This window comes from Tachypleus tridentatus, chromosome 13 (genome assembly GCF_004210375.1).
Source record: "Tachypleus tridentatus isolate NWPU-2018 chromosome 13, ASM421037v1, whole genome shotgun sequence".
Taxonomy (NCBI): domain Eukaryota; kingdom Metazoa; phylum Arthropoda; class Merostomata; order Xiphosura; family Limulidae; genus Tachypleus; species Tachypleus tridentatus.
This window is the reverse complement of record NC_134837.1, coordinates 180,216,868-180,236,634: the sequence shown is the minus strand read 5'-3', so window position 1 is coordinate 180,236,634 and position 19,767 is coordinate 180,216,868. Positions and strand designations below refer to the sequence as shown.

The following is a 19,767-nucleotide window of genomic DNA, read 5'->3' as shown; positions in this document are numbered from 1 at the left end:
TAATGTAATGGATTCCTGTTAATTGCAAATAACAGTTTTTATAAGTGTGATCACAGAAAAAGGAGGGGAGAATGTTATAAAAAATTCATGTAACTCATTATAAGTTTGCTTTACATCCACACAAGTCAACCGGAATTTATCCAATGCATAATTGGAGAATACACTCAATTCAGTCATTGGTCAAATGGAATTTCTAGAACACTTAGGTTTGATTACAAACTGTAAACAATCACTCAGGTCCATGGAAAGTGGAAATCTTGTTCTTGACTGAGCAGTGAAGCTAGTTATTTGATGTTCATCAAAGTTGTTTACTGACAACTGTGAATTGAAGTGAAAGGACTGTAGATGTCATATACGAGGTCTGTTAAAAAAATACGCGGACTGTTTGAATTGCGCGGCTCCAGTTGGTTCTAGGGGAATCCGCTTGGTGTCGTTAGGTTTGCACAGATCAGCTGATTACGACGCCATTTCCTGATTGCAGATATCTTCATTTGTGTATTAGCTATGCGGTTTTAAGTGAAGTGCGATTTTTTCGTTTGGCGGATTTCAGAATGAATGACCTGAAGGAGCAACGACTTGCTGTGAAATTTTGTGTTAAACTTGGAAAATCTGCAACTGAAACTTTTGCTATGCTTAACACGGCTTACGGTGATATTGTTATGAAGCGTACGGCATGTTTCAAGTGGCATGAACGTTTTAAGGATGGTCGACAGTCCATTGAAGATGAGCGTCTTGGACGTCCTTCCACGTCAACTGACGACCCACATGTCGACAAAATCAACACCCTGGTGCGGGCAAATCGACGTCTGACTGTCAGGGAGCTTGCTGAAGAGTGTGGGATATCAGTTGGATCTTGTTACGAGATTTTGAGCGAAAAATTGAAGATACACCTCGTTGCTGCGAAATTCGGCCCTCAGAACTCGTGAGTTTTTGGCCAAACACTCGATCACTGTTCTTTCTCACCCCCCCTACTCACCTGATCTTGCTCCTTGCGATTTTTTTCTTGTTCCTCAAACTCAAAAGACCCTTGAAAGGAAGAAGATTTGAGACGATTCCGAAGATTAAGGCAAGTGCGACGAAGGAGCTGGAGGACATTACAAAAGAAGCATTCAGGACTGTTTCAACAAGTGGAAACACCGTTGGGATAAGTGTGTGCGTTGGGGAGGAGAGTACTTTGAAGGGGTCCCAGACCTGTAACTTCTAAATAAAGTACATTTTGTTTTATGACGTCAGTCCGCATATTTTTTGAACAGCCCTCGTATAGTCACCAAAAATCTTATGATTTTGAATTTATCATTGCCGCATTAACCTATCAGCTTTTTAAGAAGTGACAAAGCAGGTGAGTGAGATGTGCTAACAGTATACCATCAGAAGGTGGTATATTACAGTAAACAGAGAATATGATAAATTATTGTATTTATTTATTAAACTGCAAACTTGTACATCAAGTTAAATTTTCAGTCCTAACAGTATGCCACTAGAGGGTGGTATACTACACTCCTGTAATTATTTCTGCTGATTAGTAAGTGTATTAGCTGTATGTAAAAGGGTTTTTTTACCCACTCTAGGAACCAGGCTAGTTAAACTCAATGAAAGATGAAATTGTAACAACTAAGGTTATTTTCGCATTTCTTTAACATGTATATACCTTGTTGTTTAACCTACCCAGAGTAACAAACATGGCAATAGGATATAATCATAAACCCTCTGATTTACAGTATAACACAATAACCACTAGGCCACACCCAGCCTATTTATATTGAAATAATTTATTCTTAGTTTTTGTAAATTCATCTTAACAGTTTTGTGTTATTGAAACAAGTAAACTGAGCTGATTGTTTTTAAAATGTCATATAAATTGACTGGTTTTCTACACAGTTTGAATCACTTTTGTTTTCTGTTGTAGTGTCTTATTAAACGACATAAAGCTTTTGTTATTCTCTACAATGCAGAATGCGATGCTGTCCAACCTCAATCAGGTGAGAAACTTCTTGAGAGTTTTATTATTCATTAAAATTGATAAATATTTGTGATTCCATACTACAACTTTGAATTACAATTTTATAAAAGAGACCAAAATAAAAAGGGCTAAATCAAAGGGTGAAGTACATGTATATCCATTTATTTATCCTGTAACCTTCCTTATTTAGTATATGCTGGAATACCAAGTAAAGTGTAGAATTCCCTTCTTTTTTGCAGAAAACAAAATAGAAAATATAACCTACAACATTAAAACCTAATGCATTCTTTGACTGATCACACCCTCTTCTGTTGACTACAGTTTTACCTATTCAAGGCTCACCAGCACCAAAATCATTAAGTGTTTATGTCACAGATTATTTTTTCAGCCTTAAATAAGGTGAAATTAAAAGTATTCTGCAATATAATAATTAAACAATTAGTTCACTACATAGTACTGAATAATAAATCTACTCACAATGCCATAGTATTTTTCATGCACCTAAATTAGTTTAGTATACGGTGAGTCAGAAAGGACAAACATCCATAAATATTACATACGTTGAAAGAGACAGCTTACAATTAAACTGTAACAGGTTAAAGTTGATGCTTTACAACATACAACTTGTTTCTGAGGGCACGGGCTATGTAAGAATTAATAACCATACAGAAGAATGATCCGGTAATGATTCATGAAATTTCTTGCTTTTATTGGATTTATGGACCATTTCCATAATGTAAGAGCTGACTCTACAATCTTCTTACCTCTTTGTCAAATCCTTAGTCCAGATGCAGAAAAAAGTAAACCAAACAATAAATTTATACATAGAAAATAGGAAATCTGAGTGATGCATGTATTCAGAAACAGTTAAGTATTAAGTATCAAAATTAATTTTTCTTGGTCAGCAAACACGATGTCATATTAAGTTAAGTTCAACCAAGACTAGTTTAACCACCTTAACAGTTACATTAGTAATCCATTTGTCATCAATTTACTTTATTTAATTCAGTATCCCACTACTAACAAATTAGTTTCTGCAATTAAAAGTTATAACACTGTTACTTACTTAAAACACATCTTGTGTTTTTTCTTGGACTAAAAACAATCCCAGAAATGTGTCCAGAACTGTTTCCAAAATCAACTCCTATTCAGTGATTTGCATAAGTATTTGGAAGAGAAAGTTTGGGTGTCTTATATATTTATTACAAACTTGTTCTGAACAAAATCATTGGCTCTGAAAGAATTGATTGGCTTTTAAAATTTATATTAATATTTTTAATGAGGTTTGTTGGGTATGGGCTTTAATACAGCCCACACTTTTGAAAAGGCTTAAACTTTGGCTATTAAAATGAATATTTTCAGGAATTATAAAGAAGTGTTTTTGTTTTTTAAATTGAGCTATTTACATTCCATAACTTCCATGTGAGTGACTTACATTTTTTTTAGTGTCAGAAATCATTCAGCAAGTGGAAAAAGAAGAGAAAGAGATAAAGTCTGTGGCTACTAAAACATCGGTGAGGATTGTTGAGGTTAAAAGTTCATGGAATGATTTGACAAATGATATGAAATTTTAAAGTCTATTGCTGTAGATATTTGAGACCATTAAATTCTTTAGCAGCCAAATCCAAACCCGCTGCTAGAATTACTGGCTCATAGTTTTTATGGTTCTTTTTCTTTTGTAATACTATGAGTTAAAAAAAGAAGTAGCATTGTAAGAGTTTCTCTGAATATTCAGTTTGTGCTATTGTATTTCAGTTCCCTCGCAGTCAGGCCCAGCATGGCCAGGTGGTTAGGATGATTGACTTGTGAGCTGAGGGTTGCAGGTTCAATTCTCCATCACACATGACATGCTCGTCTTTTCAGCCATGGAGGCATTATAATGTGACAGTCAATCCCACTATTTGTTGGTAAAAGAGTAGCCCAAGATTTGGTGGTGGGTGGTGATGACTAGCTGCCCTCCCTCTATTCTACTGCTAAATTAGGGACATGTAGCATAGATAGCTCTTATGTAGCTTTGCTCGAAATTCAAAACAAACAAAATACTTACAGTTGATTGACTTTGATATGCTATGTATGTCTAGAATATGCTTCTGCAGCATATTTATAAATAAGTAGTTTGTTATTAAAAATAAAAAGAAAATGAAGCCTTGTTTCTTAAAATTCATTCTAAGGAAATGATCAGAACTTGAATTAAGTACAATTACAATGTGATATTACTGTGACAGGCAGGCCAGGTAGGTTAGCTGTTGGAGTTTTAACTGTTACTACCAGTCACAAATTATTTATATTGATTGAAGAATGTAGTGTTGAGTGGAGCACACAAGCACTAACTGGAGGAGGTTTACAGTTAAAGTAAAGAATCTGACTCAAAGACTAAGATTGACACATTAAAACACTTTTAATATGCTTTTCAGAATATTCTGTGTTACAATCAATTAGAATAACTTTGAATGAGCTGATTAAACCCTTTCAGTATAATTAATAAAAACTCTTTATGGATGATTTCAGTAACATTACTAAATCATTACATTGTTTCACTCAATGATATTTTAACCATGTTATTTGATGCTAGGAAAGATGCAGTATGTTACTTACAGAAAGCCTAGATTAGAAACTTTTGTTATACTCATCACAAAGATGGTCATGATTCTTCTATCAGCCTCAGAGACACTGCTGGCAGTGGGTGCAACTGCTCATGGCTACAGGTCAATGATTTCTTGATGGTAACTGTGTCAGTTAGATGACAACCAAAACTCATTGATAACTAATCTGGTTGGAATCTGATTGTAAAAAAAATGTTTTTTGACTTTTTATGGAACTGTACTCACTTATGTTTGTACATGTGTGTGTGTTTGTATATTGCTTTCATGTTCTGTATTCATTTTTTATCACTTCAACTGTTACTTTGTTTCCAAGTGAATTGTGGTCAAATGTATTGAATTTTCTGATGCAATAGATTATAGCAGTTACATGTTTTGGAAATGATCTGAATGAGATAAGAATGTTGATTTGTTGTTCTGAATTTTAGAAAGTTAGAAATTCTCTGTTTACTCAAATCAACATGTTTCTTTGCATGAAAATTTCATGAATTTTCAAGAAGCTTTAATCCATACTAATTTGCAAGTTTTCCAAATTGGGAAACTACTGAGGGAAAGTATCACCCTTTTTTCAAGGTTATTGTTCTTAAGTAACGTTTATTAAGTTAAATTTGTATGTGGTAGATTATTGTTTTTTTTTTTCAATTTTATGTGGCCTTGTATTATTGAGTATTGGATGCTGATATTAAATGTTTTATCCATTTTTTTTCTCTGTTTTTCTCTCAGATTTTCCAGTATGATAAGAAAAGCAGTCCAAGTGTTATAGAAAATGAACAAACAAAGTATGGTGGGTTTTTGTTTGTTTTTTGACCTACTGACTATATCGAATGAATCCATTTCTCAAAAGTTATCTTATAAGGAAAGACCTTTTAAATGTACTATAGAAATAGTTAAAGCAGTAAAGAGAATATTCAGTGATGTAGATATAAAACATCAGTTTTACTGATTTAATATTTCTCTAAACAAGAATTTCATTTTGTACAATTTTTTATCACAGTTACTGGAATGAATGATAATATTTTGTGAGGTTAGCATTGAATGATAAGTTAAATCAGCTAAGATTTTTATCTTTGGTAGCTTGATTTGTAGAGGTGGTATTATAAACTTGACAGGGAATTACTAAAATTAAAAGTTGTGCAGTTTATGGTACCAGTACCTTGAGACAAGAACTCACCTACCCTCAGAAGCCTTGCAGAAAATATGGTGTATATATACCCTTTGAAGCCTTGCAGAAAATATATATATACACTCACACACACACACTCTTTTTCAGATGCGTGTGTGTGTATTTTGCCTTTCGAATACTTTCAGGAAATCTGGTACACCTCGAAATATTCCATGTTACATCCCTTGAAGCTTTGCCAAAAATGTTACACTGCTAGAAATACTTTAAGTAGTTTTTTTTTTAATCTGTGCCATATGTTTATGCAGGTGTTACTTTCTTATTAGATGCACTTTTTACATATTCTTGTTAAACCCTTTAGACACAAAATGTTACTTCATTGTTAACTATTTTCAGTAATAGACCAGTTCAACTTCATGGTTATGTTAACACATTTTATGTTGTTTTTAGTATAAGATGTGTTGCATGTGGTTATCTCAGATTGAATGTTATTCCTTTTAACACTTTGTAAATGAGGAACTATGCTTAAAGCATTATTGTAGGGCATGTAATGGTTTTTCAAAGTGGTGAGATCATAAACTTGAGGTTTAACTTGAAATCTTTAATGTTAAAAAATTTTCATTTTACTGCTTGTTTTCTCTAATTTTTTTAGTTGTCTGATATAAATAATCTGTTATTTTATATTGGATAGTTCATAAAACATTAACTGGTATACTTACACTTTTCAGTTAAACAACATGAGAGGCAATTCCAACAGTTGACTGAAGATATTCAAAGAAGACAAGAGAAAAAGAAACACCTAAGTTGTAAGTTTATGCCATTATAGTATAAGAAAATATATATATATACGTTTATTCCAAATAAAAAAGAAAATTTTTAACACTTTAAAATTCAACTTTTTTTTTCCACAGCAGCTGTTAACAGAAAATAACAAGTTGTAAGTTTATATGATTATAGCATTATCTTAGACTGCTAAAGTGTATCTTTATACCATTATATTTCTTTATTTGAAAAAAAGGAATTTTTTAAAACTTTAAAATTTCCAAATCACCTGTTAAAAGTCCATTTTGGATACATGTGTGAAAAAATATTTATTATTCACGTTCGTTTTGAAGAAATGATCTCATTTGTATAATAGTTATCATTCTTTTATATTTTTGTGGGTTTTTTTCTAGGTCTGAAAAATGAAATATCAACTGGCAACTTTCAGGAAGATGATAACCATCAGATGGAAATAAACAGGACAAGTAATGACAGTGACTCAACACTGAGTGATTGTGCTAACTCTAGTACCCACATGTATCATGCCAGTTCTGTACACTTGTCTGACTTAGGTAAGATAACCTATTCAATATTGTAAAGTTTTAGATTTTTTTCTTGGACTTGTTATCTCCCGTCAGTAGGTTGATAAGTCTGCATACTTACAATGCTAAAGTCTGAGGTTTGATTCCCCATAGAGGGAAGAGCAGATAGCCCAATGTAGCTTTGCTCTAGAACAAACAAACAAACAGACCTTGTGTTTGAATGATAACTTGATGCTGTCACATGGAATAGGGTATTTCCACATCTTGATGCTCTTTTGTTTTTTTATTGTTCAGCTGTTTTCTGATAAGCAGTTTTTGTTTTTTGAGAATCAAATTGAGTTTTTGAAGAGAAAAGTTAGATGTATTTTTTTAAGAGAATCAAGACATGTCAGTGAAGTTTTGCCCATATGTGAGTCTTTCATCGCTTTTACTGATCATAAACTGATCCACTTATTACAAACTGCTGCACATTAAGTCCACAGACTTCTCAATTTTGAGATCAGTAGTTGTGTTCAGGTATAAATTTGTATTAACATAGATCATTTCAGTTAAATAAATTTAGTTTGGATTATTCAAAAATATGCTTTATTGGCAATAGTTAATGGTTTATCCTTTTAGGTCACTTGGTACAGCACTTACCTGAAGCTCAGATACCAAAGGTTCAAATTCAAACTGAGGAAATACAATAAACTTAAATTCTAATGGCCTGATTTGAATCCATTTCAGAAACACGATGTTACAGTGGTACTGTATACATGTGGTATTTTTAGTCTATTTTAGATATTCTGTTACACTTCTATATAACATTGTCCAATCTTACAAGAACACAGAATGAATGGAAGTCCCCTTTAAGTGTATTTTTCACTAACTGGCAAACAAACTATAACTCACTCTAATGTGAAAAGTTGATGAAAAGTGTGTTAACTTTCTAACCAGAGAGATTAATGTTGATGGTGCATCACACTAATCTATGTGTAGATGCTAAACTTGACATTGTAGACAATAGCACTTCTGGCTGTAGCGATAAAAATGGAAGCTTCAGTCTGCTTGACAATATTTCATCAGACTTTGGTGAGAACAACTAAAAGGTTTTTTGTTTGTTTATTTCATTTGTTCCATGTCAGTTTTGTACTGTCTGGCCATGTTATTAGCTTTCTCATACATATATTTGTAGTTCACTTCCACTCAATTGATCATGTTAAACAGGCTGACTGTGAAATGTGTAGGGCAGTTGTTTGAGTCACATAGCATAGTTATGGAAACATCGTATTTATCCTCGTGAAGATGGTATAAACCTAATTTCTTCTGCATTTGAACAGATGTGAGAGTGAATCTCCAGCTAACAGAAGTGTTTTTGCAAAAGATTATTTCATTCTATCTGTAAAGCATGCTCCCCACTGACACAGCAGTACATCTCTGTGTTTACAGTGCTAGAAACCTGGTTATGACATTTATGGTTGGTAGATCACAGACAGTCTATTGTGTAGCTTTGTGCTTAACTTCAAAACAAACTGTAAAAAGTAGCTGTCAGCAGAGACTGTGTCTGTCACAAGCACCAACCAATAGTAACAGAGTGAGAAAAGAAAGACACTTGGACAGGTACAACCTGTTGTAGATGCACTCTTATTATGAAACAAGTGGTGCAAACTGGGGACACTGAATGAATACAAGTGCATTCTGAGTTCTTTCATTCTTTATATCTCAGGACAGCTGGTATGGGTGTTAATGCTTTTACTAAGATAAAGCAGTGAACCTGAAGATGATCTAAGAAGGTCGAAACATTATATATGTAAAAACGGCTCGTTTGGGTTGAGAAAATTTTTTACGTAGAGGAGTGAACAACGTTTCGATCTTCATCAGTCATCGTCAGGTTCACAAAGAAAGAAAGAGATAACTGACTGGAAGCTGACCACATGTTTGAAAGGGGTTGTGTAACTGAGTGTCAGAATGTAGAGGGCAGGCTTAGATGTTTGAATATATAATCACTCAAATACCAAATAAAGAAACAAACATAAACAAATGCAAAATTAAAGAAGCCTGACTTATACAACAACTTAAGCCCAAAATAAACCAATACAAAGAAACACCTTTATACCTGTGTTAAAAAATATAATTTTATATTATTTATTTTTATTATTATTATTTATTATATTATTTTTTAATATAGGTATAAAGATGTTCCTTTGTATTGGTTTATTTTGGGCTTAAGTTGTTGTATAAGTAAGACTTCTTTAATTTTGCTTTCTGTTTGTTTCTTTATTTAGTATTTGAGTGATTTCTATGGTTATGTTGTGTTTATTTGACTTGCAGTGTTTGAAAACGTGTGAAGGTGACTTTTTATGTTCTTTAAATCTGGTTTCCATTTTTCTACTTGTTTCTCCAATATAGAAGTTGTGCCAGTTATCACATTGTATTTGATAAATAATGTTGGTGTGATGTTTGTCAGTGTAGTTTTTGCATAGTATAGACCTTAGTTTTGTGCCTGGTTTTTGAATAAATTTGGTATTAACTGGAATGTCATATTCCCCTTTCAAACATGTGGTCAGCTTCCAGTCAGTTGTCTCTTTCTTTCTCTGTGAACCTGACAATGACCAATGAAGGTCGAAACTTGTAATAATTTCAAATAGATCTGTTTTGTAGACGTGTGTCACTTGTAATAATTTCAAATAGATCTGTTGTGTAGACGTGTGTCACTTGCAATAGTTTTAAATAGATCTATTTTGTAGACATGTGTGCCACTTGTAATAGTTTCAAATAGATCTATTTTGTTGGCTTGTGTGCCACTTGTAATAATTACATATAGATCTATTTTGTAGGCTTGTGTGTCACTTGTAATAGTTTCAAATGGATCTATTTTGTAGGCTTGTGTGTCACTTGTAATAATTTCATATAGATCTATTTTGTAGGCTTGTGTGCCACTTGTAATAATTTCATATAGATCTATTTTGTAGGCTTGTGTGCCACTTGTAATAATTTCATATAGATCTATTTTGTAGGCTTGTGTGCCACTTGTAATAATTTCATATAGATCTATTTTGTAGGCTTGTGTGCCACTTGTAATAATTTCATATAGATCTATTTTGTAGGCTTGTGTGCCACTTGTAATAATTTCATTTAGATCTATTTTGTAGGCATGTGTGCCACTTGTAATAATTTCATATAGATCTATTTTGTAGGCTTGTGTGCCACTTGTAATAATTTCATATAGATCTATTTTGCAGGCTTGTGTGCCACTTGTAATAATTTCAAACAGATCTAGTTTGTAGACTTATGTGCCACTTGTAATCTTTTAGAATACTGGAATGTTGATAACCCTCATGGAACAGACAGAAAGAAAGGTCTGAAAATAAGAGAGGACAAACTAGAGGAAGATAGTGTGATGGAAACAGTAGGTGGTAATGAGGTGAAGGGTGGGGGTACTTACAACATAAAAGAAGAATTTGATAGTTGTATGAGAGAAGAAAAAGTCAAGGATATTTGGAGTAAACATGAGCCCACCAGCAGTTGTTCCAAACCAGTTAAACATATACCTCTTCCTGTAAGAGGTAAATTAAGGTAACAAGCAAGGCTGTGTTGTGTGTTTTTCTTAGTACTATGTTGCAAATATGTTTAGGTTTTTAAATATGATCTCATTGATGTATGTAATTGTCAATCTAAATGTATTTAATACAAGAAAAAAGAAAGTTTTTGTTCAAAGATAATTGTTTTTATGTTCCACAATTTACTATTAAGTACTACAGTTGTTCATTTTTGCTTGTTTCATGTTAAGGTAAAATGTGAAAATGAACTGTTGACTGTATGTTGTGATGTTTCTTAGCAAATAAAATATTATAGGACATAAAGAAATAACAGCTCATTTGTCTACAGAACAATATGTATATATTGTAATTTCATAAAATATGTGGGAAGGAGGTTTGAGTATTATGTGCATCGGCATGAACTCTTATCATAATAATTTTAGTTAATTATAAGTGACTATAAAATTTCAATAATTAGGATAACAAGTCGTCATTCTGATGTTAACTGACCTGTAGGATGTATGTAGTGATTTTTACATTTCATGATTATTAGTTTAAACATTACAAATCTTGAAATATTCAAATGAAATGCACTCTCATGTTTCCTTTACATATGAGTATGTCATGTGTTAAGCAGTATAGTAGAGTTGTGTATCTAGTAAACGTTCTTCTATAATTATGTGAGAAATAAAAGCAGATTGTATTGCATCCTTTCTGTAAAGTTGTTCTTGAGACTTTTGTGTTCAGGTATCATTGTAGGAAATCAGTTTACAGGTGTGTGAGTAGGTTTTCAAGCAGGATGGACATCTTGTTTTAAATGTGATAAGGACTGTGGAGGAAAGAATTTCTTAAGACACTTGAAAGTTAGTAATTGTACTTGCATAAACTGACATGTCTAGTAATATACAAAGCATCCAGTATGTGTATGAAATGTTCATGTCGAATCTGTCAGTTTGTTTTCTGTTTTGTTGTATATGTGATAGTAAGAGTGATAAACTTCTCTTTGCTATCCATATTAAATGTGTTGTTTAGTAGGCTCAATACTTGTAATAAGTTTCACAGTGTTTTTATTTAAGTAATATAAAGGAATTATTATGAATTTGGGTAGTATTTCTGACGTTCATGTGTTTGAGTTTGATAGTAATAATTAATTTTTGTGTTAAAAATTAGACTCTTTCTTTTGAGCATTTTAAACTATTTAAAAATAGGTCAGCAAAGATAGTTTTTACATTTTCTTTAAATAAATCTTGATATAAAAATTGCTCAAATACCTTTTAGTAGCTTGAAATGTTTTTGACTCAGATTTGAATGTAGTTTGTGTAATTGGTTTGTTTGCTATTGGGATAAAAATCACGGTCCATTGTTAAGGAGTTGGTACTTTATAATCTTGGGAGAAGTATTGGTTTAAGATATTGACTATACAAAATCATAAGAAGTATGTTATTAGCTTGCAGAACATGTAAAATATTAAATCAGTGTACCTTTTTCAGTTTTATTATTATTTTTAAATCAGTAGAGATACCATATAATAACTATGTAATTAAATGAAGGAAATAGTCACTTTAGTTTAAGAAACATACACTGACATCTGTCATTTGAATGTACTTTTCTTTCCATCTTGAAGCACGGTGAAGCAAAATCAACGACTGATGAAGCGACAAGGAGAGAATGGTGAGTCTTCTGAGGTGATGCTGCATAAACGATGCAGGTGAAACTACTTTCCTTGAGTGATGTAGAGAAAGAGGTAAGACTTGCTGTTAGCCACATTATGATGTGGCAAAGGTGTTTTTTTTTCTTGTTCAATATGTTCTGATAAGAAACAGGAAATATTGGTAATTTTTTTTCCATGATATTTTTTATATTAAGAAGCCTATAGCAGTTATGTCAGAAGTCATTATATGCAAAGTATCTGACTATATATGTATCCAAAGTAAGTAATCTTTAAGTTCAAAATCTGTGCATCCATAGTTTTGGATCATGTAACTCAGGAATCGTGATTCTCTACTACAATGTGATAGAATCCCAAAATATAACAAATATTGTTGCTTTTGAGTTTCCAAAGTGGTTTATAAAGAAAAAAAAACAAAAATGTGAAATATGAAGATGTCTATTTTTCCATCATGTATTAACTGAACATAAGATCGTAGTGTTGTACTGTTATTGATGAAAGAAACAAGTGGATGACAAAATGGTGTTGTATTACGTGTGGGGCTGTAAAAGGTTTACATGGTTAAAGTGTACAACCCTAAGATCTATATCGTAAGTACGGATTACATAATATTTTTCATATCTAAATATGCTTTACAACAAACAAACAGGTAACATTTGCTTTTCATATCCTGAACGATTACAACTGCACTTAATGTGGAGTAGATTTCCAGATATATCTCAAATCGTGAAAAATAAATTTTCCTTTAATGCTCGTTTTAATATAAAACCTTTGGTTCCATTCTTTTTTAATGTTTTCTAGTAAATGTTTTGATACAGGAAAATTAGGAACTAATTCATTTATTTTCAAAATCATGGTTGTTATAAGTAAAATATTTATCAAACATACAGCAACAACAACAAAAATGTTATGAAAGTAACGGTCAAAGAATTGATCTGTCTATTTGTGATAAATCAAAATGGTTTTAAAAACTCAAATTAAAACTGCCATTTATAATTGTTTTAGAAACAGGAAGCAGGCTCCTCGTCTTTACATGTACTTTAATACATCAATATTTTAAGCAAGTTTTGTTCTAAATTATATTTGAAGAAAGCATGTTAAAATATTGGAACACTAGTATTCTGTAATAACTGTGGAATAATTTTTGTTCATAATGGAATTTCTACTGTTTATATTAGCTTTTCGTTATTGTTTAAAAGACGTGAAATTATCAATTTCATTTGAAAAGTAATAAAAAATATTGTATACATATTGTTTAACTGTCAGTAGCTTAACAACCTTGTAGACCTATACCTAACTGAAACAAAATCACGGTTTTATTGTCAATTTTATGTCAATCCTATACATGTATATATAACTGAAACAAAATCATGGTTTTACTCTCAGTAGTATATCAATCTTGTAGACATATAGCTAACTGAAACAAAATCATGGTTTTACTGTCAGTAGTATAGCAATCTTGTAGACATATAGCTAACTGAAACAAAATCATGGTTTTTACTGTCAGTAGTATATCAATCTAGTGAACATATAGCTAACTTAAACAAAATCATGGTTTTACTGTCAGTAGTATGTCAACCCTGTAAACATATAGCTAACTGAAACAAAATCATGGTTTTACTGTCAGTAGTATGTCAATCCTGTAGACGTATAGCTAGCTACCTGAAACGAAATCATGGTTTTACTCAGTAGTGTATGAACCTTGTAGACATATAGCTAACTGAAACAAAACCATAGTTTTACTGCCAGTAGTATATGAACCTTGTAGACATATGGCTAACTGAAACAAAACCATAGTTTTACTGTCAATAGTATATGAACCTTGTAGACATATGGCTAACTGAAACAAAACCATAGTTTTACTGTCAATAGTATATGAACCTTGTACACATATGCCTAACTGAAACAAAACCGTGGTTTTACTGTCAGTAGTATGTCAATCCTGTAGACATATAGCTAAATGAAACAAAATCATGGTTTTACTGTCAGCAGTATATGTGCCTTGTAGACATACAGCTAACTGAAACAAAATCATCGTTTTACTGTCAGTAGTATAGCAATCTTATAGACATATAGCTAACTGAAACAAAATCATGGTTTTACAGTCAGTAGTATATCAAACTTGTAGACATGTAGCTAACTGAAACAAAATCATGGTTTTTACTGTCAGTAGTATGTCAATCCTGTAAACATATAGCTAACTGAAACAAAATCATGGTTTTCCTCAGTAGTATATGAACCTTGTAGACATATAGCTAACTGAAACAAAATCATGGTTTTACTGTCAGTAGTATGTTAATCCTGAAGACATATAGCTAACTGAAACAAAATCATGGTTTTACTGTCAGTAGTATGTTAATCCTGAAGACATATAGCTAACTGAAACAAAATCATGGTTTTACTGTCAGCAGTATATGTGCTTTGTAGACATATAGCTAACTGAAACAAAATCATGCTTTTACTGTCAGTAGTATATCAATCTTGTAGACATATAGCTGAGACAAAACCATAGTTTTACTGTCAGTGTATGTCAATCCTGTAGATGTATAGCCAGCTTACTGAAACAAAATCATGGTTTTACTGTCAGTTGTATATCAATCTTGTAGACATATAGCTAACTGAAACAAAATCATGGTTTTACTGTCAGTAGTATGTCAATCCTGTAGACGTATAGCTAGCTACCTGAAACGAAATCATGGTTTTACTGTCAGTAGTATGTCAATCCTGTAGACGTATAGCTAGCTACCTGAAACAAAATCATGGTTTTACTCAGTAGTGTATGAACCTTGTAGACATATAGCTAACTGAAACAAAACCATAGTTTTACTGCCAGTGGTATATCAACCTTGTAGACATATGGCAAACTGAAACAAAACCATAGTTTTACTGTCAATAGTATATGAACCTTGTAGACATATGGCTAACTGAAACAAAACCGTGGTTTTACTGTCAGTAGTATGTCAATCCTGTAGACATATGGCTAACTGAAACAAAACTGTGGTTTTACTGTCAGTAGTATGTCAATCCTGTAGACATATGGCTAACTGAAACAAAACTGTGGTTTTACTGTCAGTAGTATGTCAATTTTGTAGACATATGGCTAACTGAAACAAAACCATGGTTTTACTGTCAGTAGTATGTCAATCCTGTAGACATATAGCTAAATGAAACAAAACCATAGTTTTACTGTCAGTTGTACGTCAATCCTGTAGACATATAGCTAGCTACCTGAAACGAAATCATGGTTTTACTCAGTAGTGTATGAACCTTGTAGACATATAGCTAACTGAAACAAAATCATGGTTTTACTATCAGTAATATATCAATCTTGTAGACATATAGCTGAGACAAAACCATAGTTTTACTGTCAGTGTATGTCAATCCTGTAGATGTATAGCCAGCTGACTGAGACAAAATCATGGTTTTACTGTCAGTAGTATATGTGCCTTTTAGACATATAGCTAACTGAAACAAAATCATGGTTTTACTGTCAGTAGTATGTCAATCCTGTAGACGTATAGCTAGCTACCTGAAACGAAATCATGGTTTTACTCAGTAGTGTATGAACCTTGTAGACATATAGCTAACTGAAAGAAAACCATAGTTTTACTGCCAGTAGTATATGAACCTTGTAAACATATGGCAAGCTGAAACAAAACCATAGTTTTACTGTCAATAGTATATGAACCTTGTAGACATATGGCTAACTGAAACAAAACCGTGGTTTTACTGTCAGTAGTATGTCAATCCTGTAGACATATGGCTAACTGAAACAAAACCGTGGTTTTACTGTCAGTAGTATGTCAATCCTGTAGACATATGGCTAACTGAAACAAAACCGTGGTTTTACTGTCAGTAGTATGTCAATCCTGTAGACATATGGCTAACTGAAACAAAACCGTGGTTTTACTGTCAGTAGTATGTCAATCCTGTAGACATATGGCTAACTGAAACAAAACCATGGTTTTACTGTCAGTAGTATGTCAATCCTGTAGACATATGGCTAACTGAGACAAAATCATGGTTTTACTGTCAGTAGTATGTCAATCCTGTAGACGTATAGCTAGCTACCTGAAACGAAATCATGGTTTTACTCAGTAGTGTATGAACCTTGTAGACATATAGCTAACTGAAACAAAACCATAGTTTTACTGCCAGTAGTATATGAACCTTGTAGACATATGGCTAACTGAAACAAAACCATAGTTTTACTGTCAATAGTATATGAACCTTGTAGACATATAGCTAACTGAAACAAAACCATAGTTTTACTGTCAATAGTATATGAACCTTGTAGACATATGCCTAACTGAAACAAAACCGTGGTTTTACTGTCAGTAGTATGTCAATCCTGTAGACATATAGCTAAATGAAACAAAATCATGGTTTTACTGTCAGCAGTATATGTGCCTTGTAGACATATAGCTAACTGAAACAAAATCATGGTTTTACTGTCAGTTGTATATCAATCTTGTAGACATACAGCTAACTGAAACAAAATCATCGTTTTACTGTCAGTAGTATAGCAATCTTATAGACATATAGCTAACTGAAACAAAATCATGGTTTTACAGTCAGTAGTATATCAAACTTGTAGACATGTAGCTAACTGAAACAAAATCATGTTTTTACTGTCAGTAGTATGTCAATCCTGTAAACATATAGCTAACTGAAACAAAATCATGGTTTTACTGTCAGTAGTATGTTAATCCTGTAAACATATAGCTAACTGAAACAAAATCATGGTTTTACTGTCAGTAGTATGTTAATCCTGTAAACATATAGCTAACTGAAACAAAATCATGGTTTTACTGTCAGTAGTATGTTAATCCTGTAAACATATAGCTAACTGAAACAAAATCATGGTTTAACTCAGTAGTATATGAACCTTGTAGACATATAACCAACTGAAACAAAATCATGGTTTTTATTGTCATTAGTATGTCAATCCTGTAGACATATAGCTAACTGAAACAAAATCATGGTTTTTACTGTCATTAGTATATCAACCTTGTAGACATATAGCTAACTGAAACAAAACCATAGTTTTACTGTCAGTAGTATATGAACCTTGTAGACATATGGCTAACTGAAACAAAACCGTGGTTTTACTGTCAGCAGTATATGTGCCTTGTAGACATATAGCTAACTGAAACAAAATCATGGTTTTACTGTCAGCAGTATATGTGCCTTGTAGACATATAGCTAACTGAAACAAAATCATGGTTTTACTGTCAGCAGTATATCAATCTTGTAGACACATAGCTAACTGAGACAAAACCATAGTTTTACTGTCAATAGTATATGAATTTTGTAGACATATGGCTAACTGAAACAAAACCATAGTTTTACTGTCAATAGTATATGAACCTTGTAGATATATAGCTAACTGAAACAAAATCATGGTTTTACTGTCAGTTGTATGTCAATCCTGTAGATGTATAGCTAGCTAACTGAAATGAAATCGTGGTTTTACTCAGTAGTATATGAACCTTGTAGACATATATCTTACTGAAACAAAATCGCGTTTTTATTGTCAGTAGTATATCAACCTTGTAGACATATAGCTAATTGAAACAAAACCATAGTTTCACTCAGTAGTATATGAACCTTGTAGACATATATCTTACTGAAACAAAACCATAGTTTTATTGTCAGTAGTATATCAACCTTGTAGACATATAGCTAACTGAAACAAAATCATGGTTTTACTGTCAGCAGTATGTCAATCCTGTAGATGTATAGCTAGCTAACTGAAATGAAATCGTGGTTTTACTCAGTAGTATATGAACCTTGTAGACATATATCTTACTGAAACAAAATCATGTTTTTATTGTCAGTAGTATATCAACCTTGTAGACATATAGCTAACTGAAACAAAACCATAGTTTTACTCAGTAGTATATGAACCTTGTAGACATATATCTTACTGAAACAAAACCATAGTTTTATTGTCAGTAGTATATCAACCTTGTAGACATATTGCTAAATGAAACAAAACCATAGTTTTATTGTCAGTAGTATGTCAATCCTGTAGATGTATAGCTAGCTAACTGAAATGAAATCGTGGTTTTACTCAGTAGTATATGAACCTTGTAGACATATAGCTAACTGAAACAAAATCATGGTTTTACTGTCAGTTGTATATCAATCTTGTAGACATATAGCTAACTGAAACAAAATCATGGTTTTACTGTCAGTAGTATGTCAATCCTGTAGACATATAGCTAACTGAAACAAAATCATGGTTTTACATGTCAGTAGTATGTCAATCCAGTCGACGTATAGCTAGCTAACTGAAATGAAATCGTGGTTTTACTCAGTAGTATATGAACCTTGTAGACATATAGCTAACTGAAACAAAATCATGGTTTTACTGTCAGTTGTATATCAATCTTGTAGACATATAGCTAACTGAAACAAAATCATGATTTTACATGTCAGTAGTATGTCAATCCAGTCGACGTATAGCTAGCTAACTGAAATGAAATCATGGTTTTACTCAGTAGTGTATGAACCTTGTAGACATATAGCAAACTGAAACAAAATCATAGTTTTACTGTCAGTAGTATATGAACCTTGTAGACCTATGGCTAACTGAAACAAAACCATAGCTTTACTGTCAATAGTATATGAACCTTGTAGACATATGGCTAACTGAAACAAAATCATGGTTTTGCTGTCAGTGGTATGTCAATCCTGTAGATGTATAGCTAGCTAACTGAAATGAAATCGTGGTTTTACTCAGTAGTATATGAACCTTGTAGACATATAGCTTATTGAAACAAAATCATTGTTTTATTGTCAGTAGTATATCAACCTTGTAGACATATAGCAAACTGAAACAAAATCATAGTTTTACTGTCAGTAGTATATGAACCTTGTAGACCTATGGCTAACTGAAACAAAACCATAGCTTTACTGTCAATAGTATATGAACCTTGTAGACCTATGGCTAACTGAAACAAAACCATAGCTTTACTGTCAATAGTATATGAACCTTGTAGACATATGGCTAACTGAAACAAAATCATGGTTTTACTGTCAGTGGTATGTCAATCCTGTAGATGTATAGCTAGCTAACTGAAATGAAATCGTGGTTTTACTCAGTAGTATATGAACCTTGTAGACATATAGCTTACTGAAACAAAACCATAGTTTTATTGTCAGTAGTATATCAATCTTGTAGACATATAGCAAACTGAAACAAAATCATAGTTTTACTGTCAGTAGTATATGAACCTTGTAGACATATGGCTAACTGAAACGAAATCATGGTTTTACTGTCAGTAGTATGTTAATCCTGTAGATGTATAGCTAGCTAACTGAAATGAAATCGTGGTTTTACTCAGTAGTATATGAACCTTGTAGACATATAGCTTACTGAAACAAAATCATTGTTTTATTGTCACTAGTATATCAACCTTGTAGACATATAGCTAACTGAAACAAAACCTTAGTTTTATTGTCAGTAGTGTCTCAATCCTGTAGATGTATAGCTAGCTAACTGAAACGAATTTGTGGTTTTACTCAGTTGTATATGAACCTTGTAGACATATAGCTAAGTGAAACAAAACCATAGTTTTATTGTCAGTA

General features: G+C 32.4%; 1 protein-coding gene across 13 annotated transcripts in view; it reads left to right on the top strand.

The window, feature by feature from the left end:
* Positions 1–19,767, top strand: part of LOC143240225 (E3 ubiquitin-protein ligase RAD18-like) — a 79,864-nt gene that overhangs the window by 22,971 nt on the left and 37,126 nt on the right. For 12 of the 13 annotated variants that reach the window (XM_076482357.1, XM_076482356.1, XM_076482347.1 and 9 more), the window contains 7 exons: positions 1,907–1,979; positions 3,407–3,474; positions 5,284–5,344; positions 6,409–6,486; positions 6,856–7,014; positions 10,278–10,539; positions 12,127–12,246. In XM_076482357.1, coding sequence (XP_076338472.1) covers positions 1,907–1,979; positions 3,407–3,474; positions 5,284–5,344; positions 6,409–6,486; positions 6,856–7,014; positions 10,278–10,539; positions 12,127–12,214 — 789 coding nt within the window. In that variant the 3' untranslated portion in view covers positions 12,215–12,246. The remainder of the gene's footprint in view (positions 1–1,906; positions 1,980–3,406; positions 3,475–5,283; positions 5,345–6,408; positions 6,487–6,855; positions 7,015–10,277; positions 10,540–12,126; positions 12,247–19,767) is intronic. The other variant, XR_013021643.1, reaches the window with a different exon arrangement.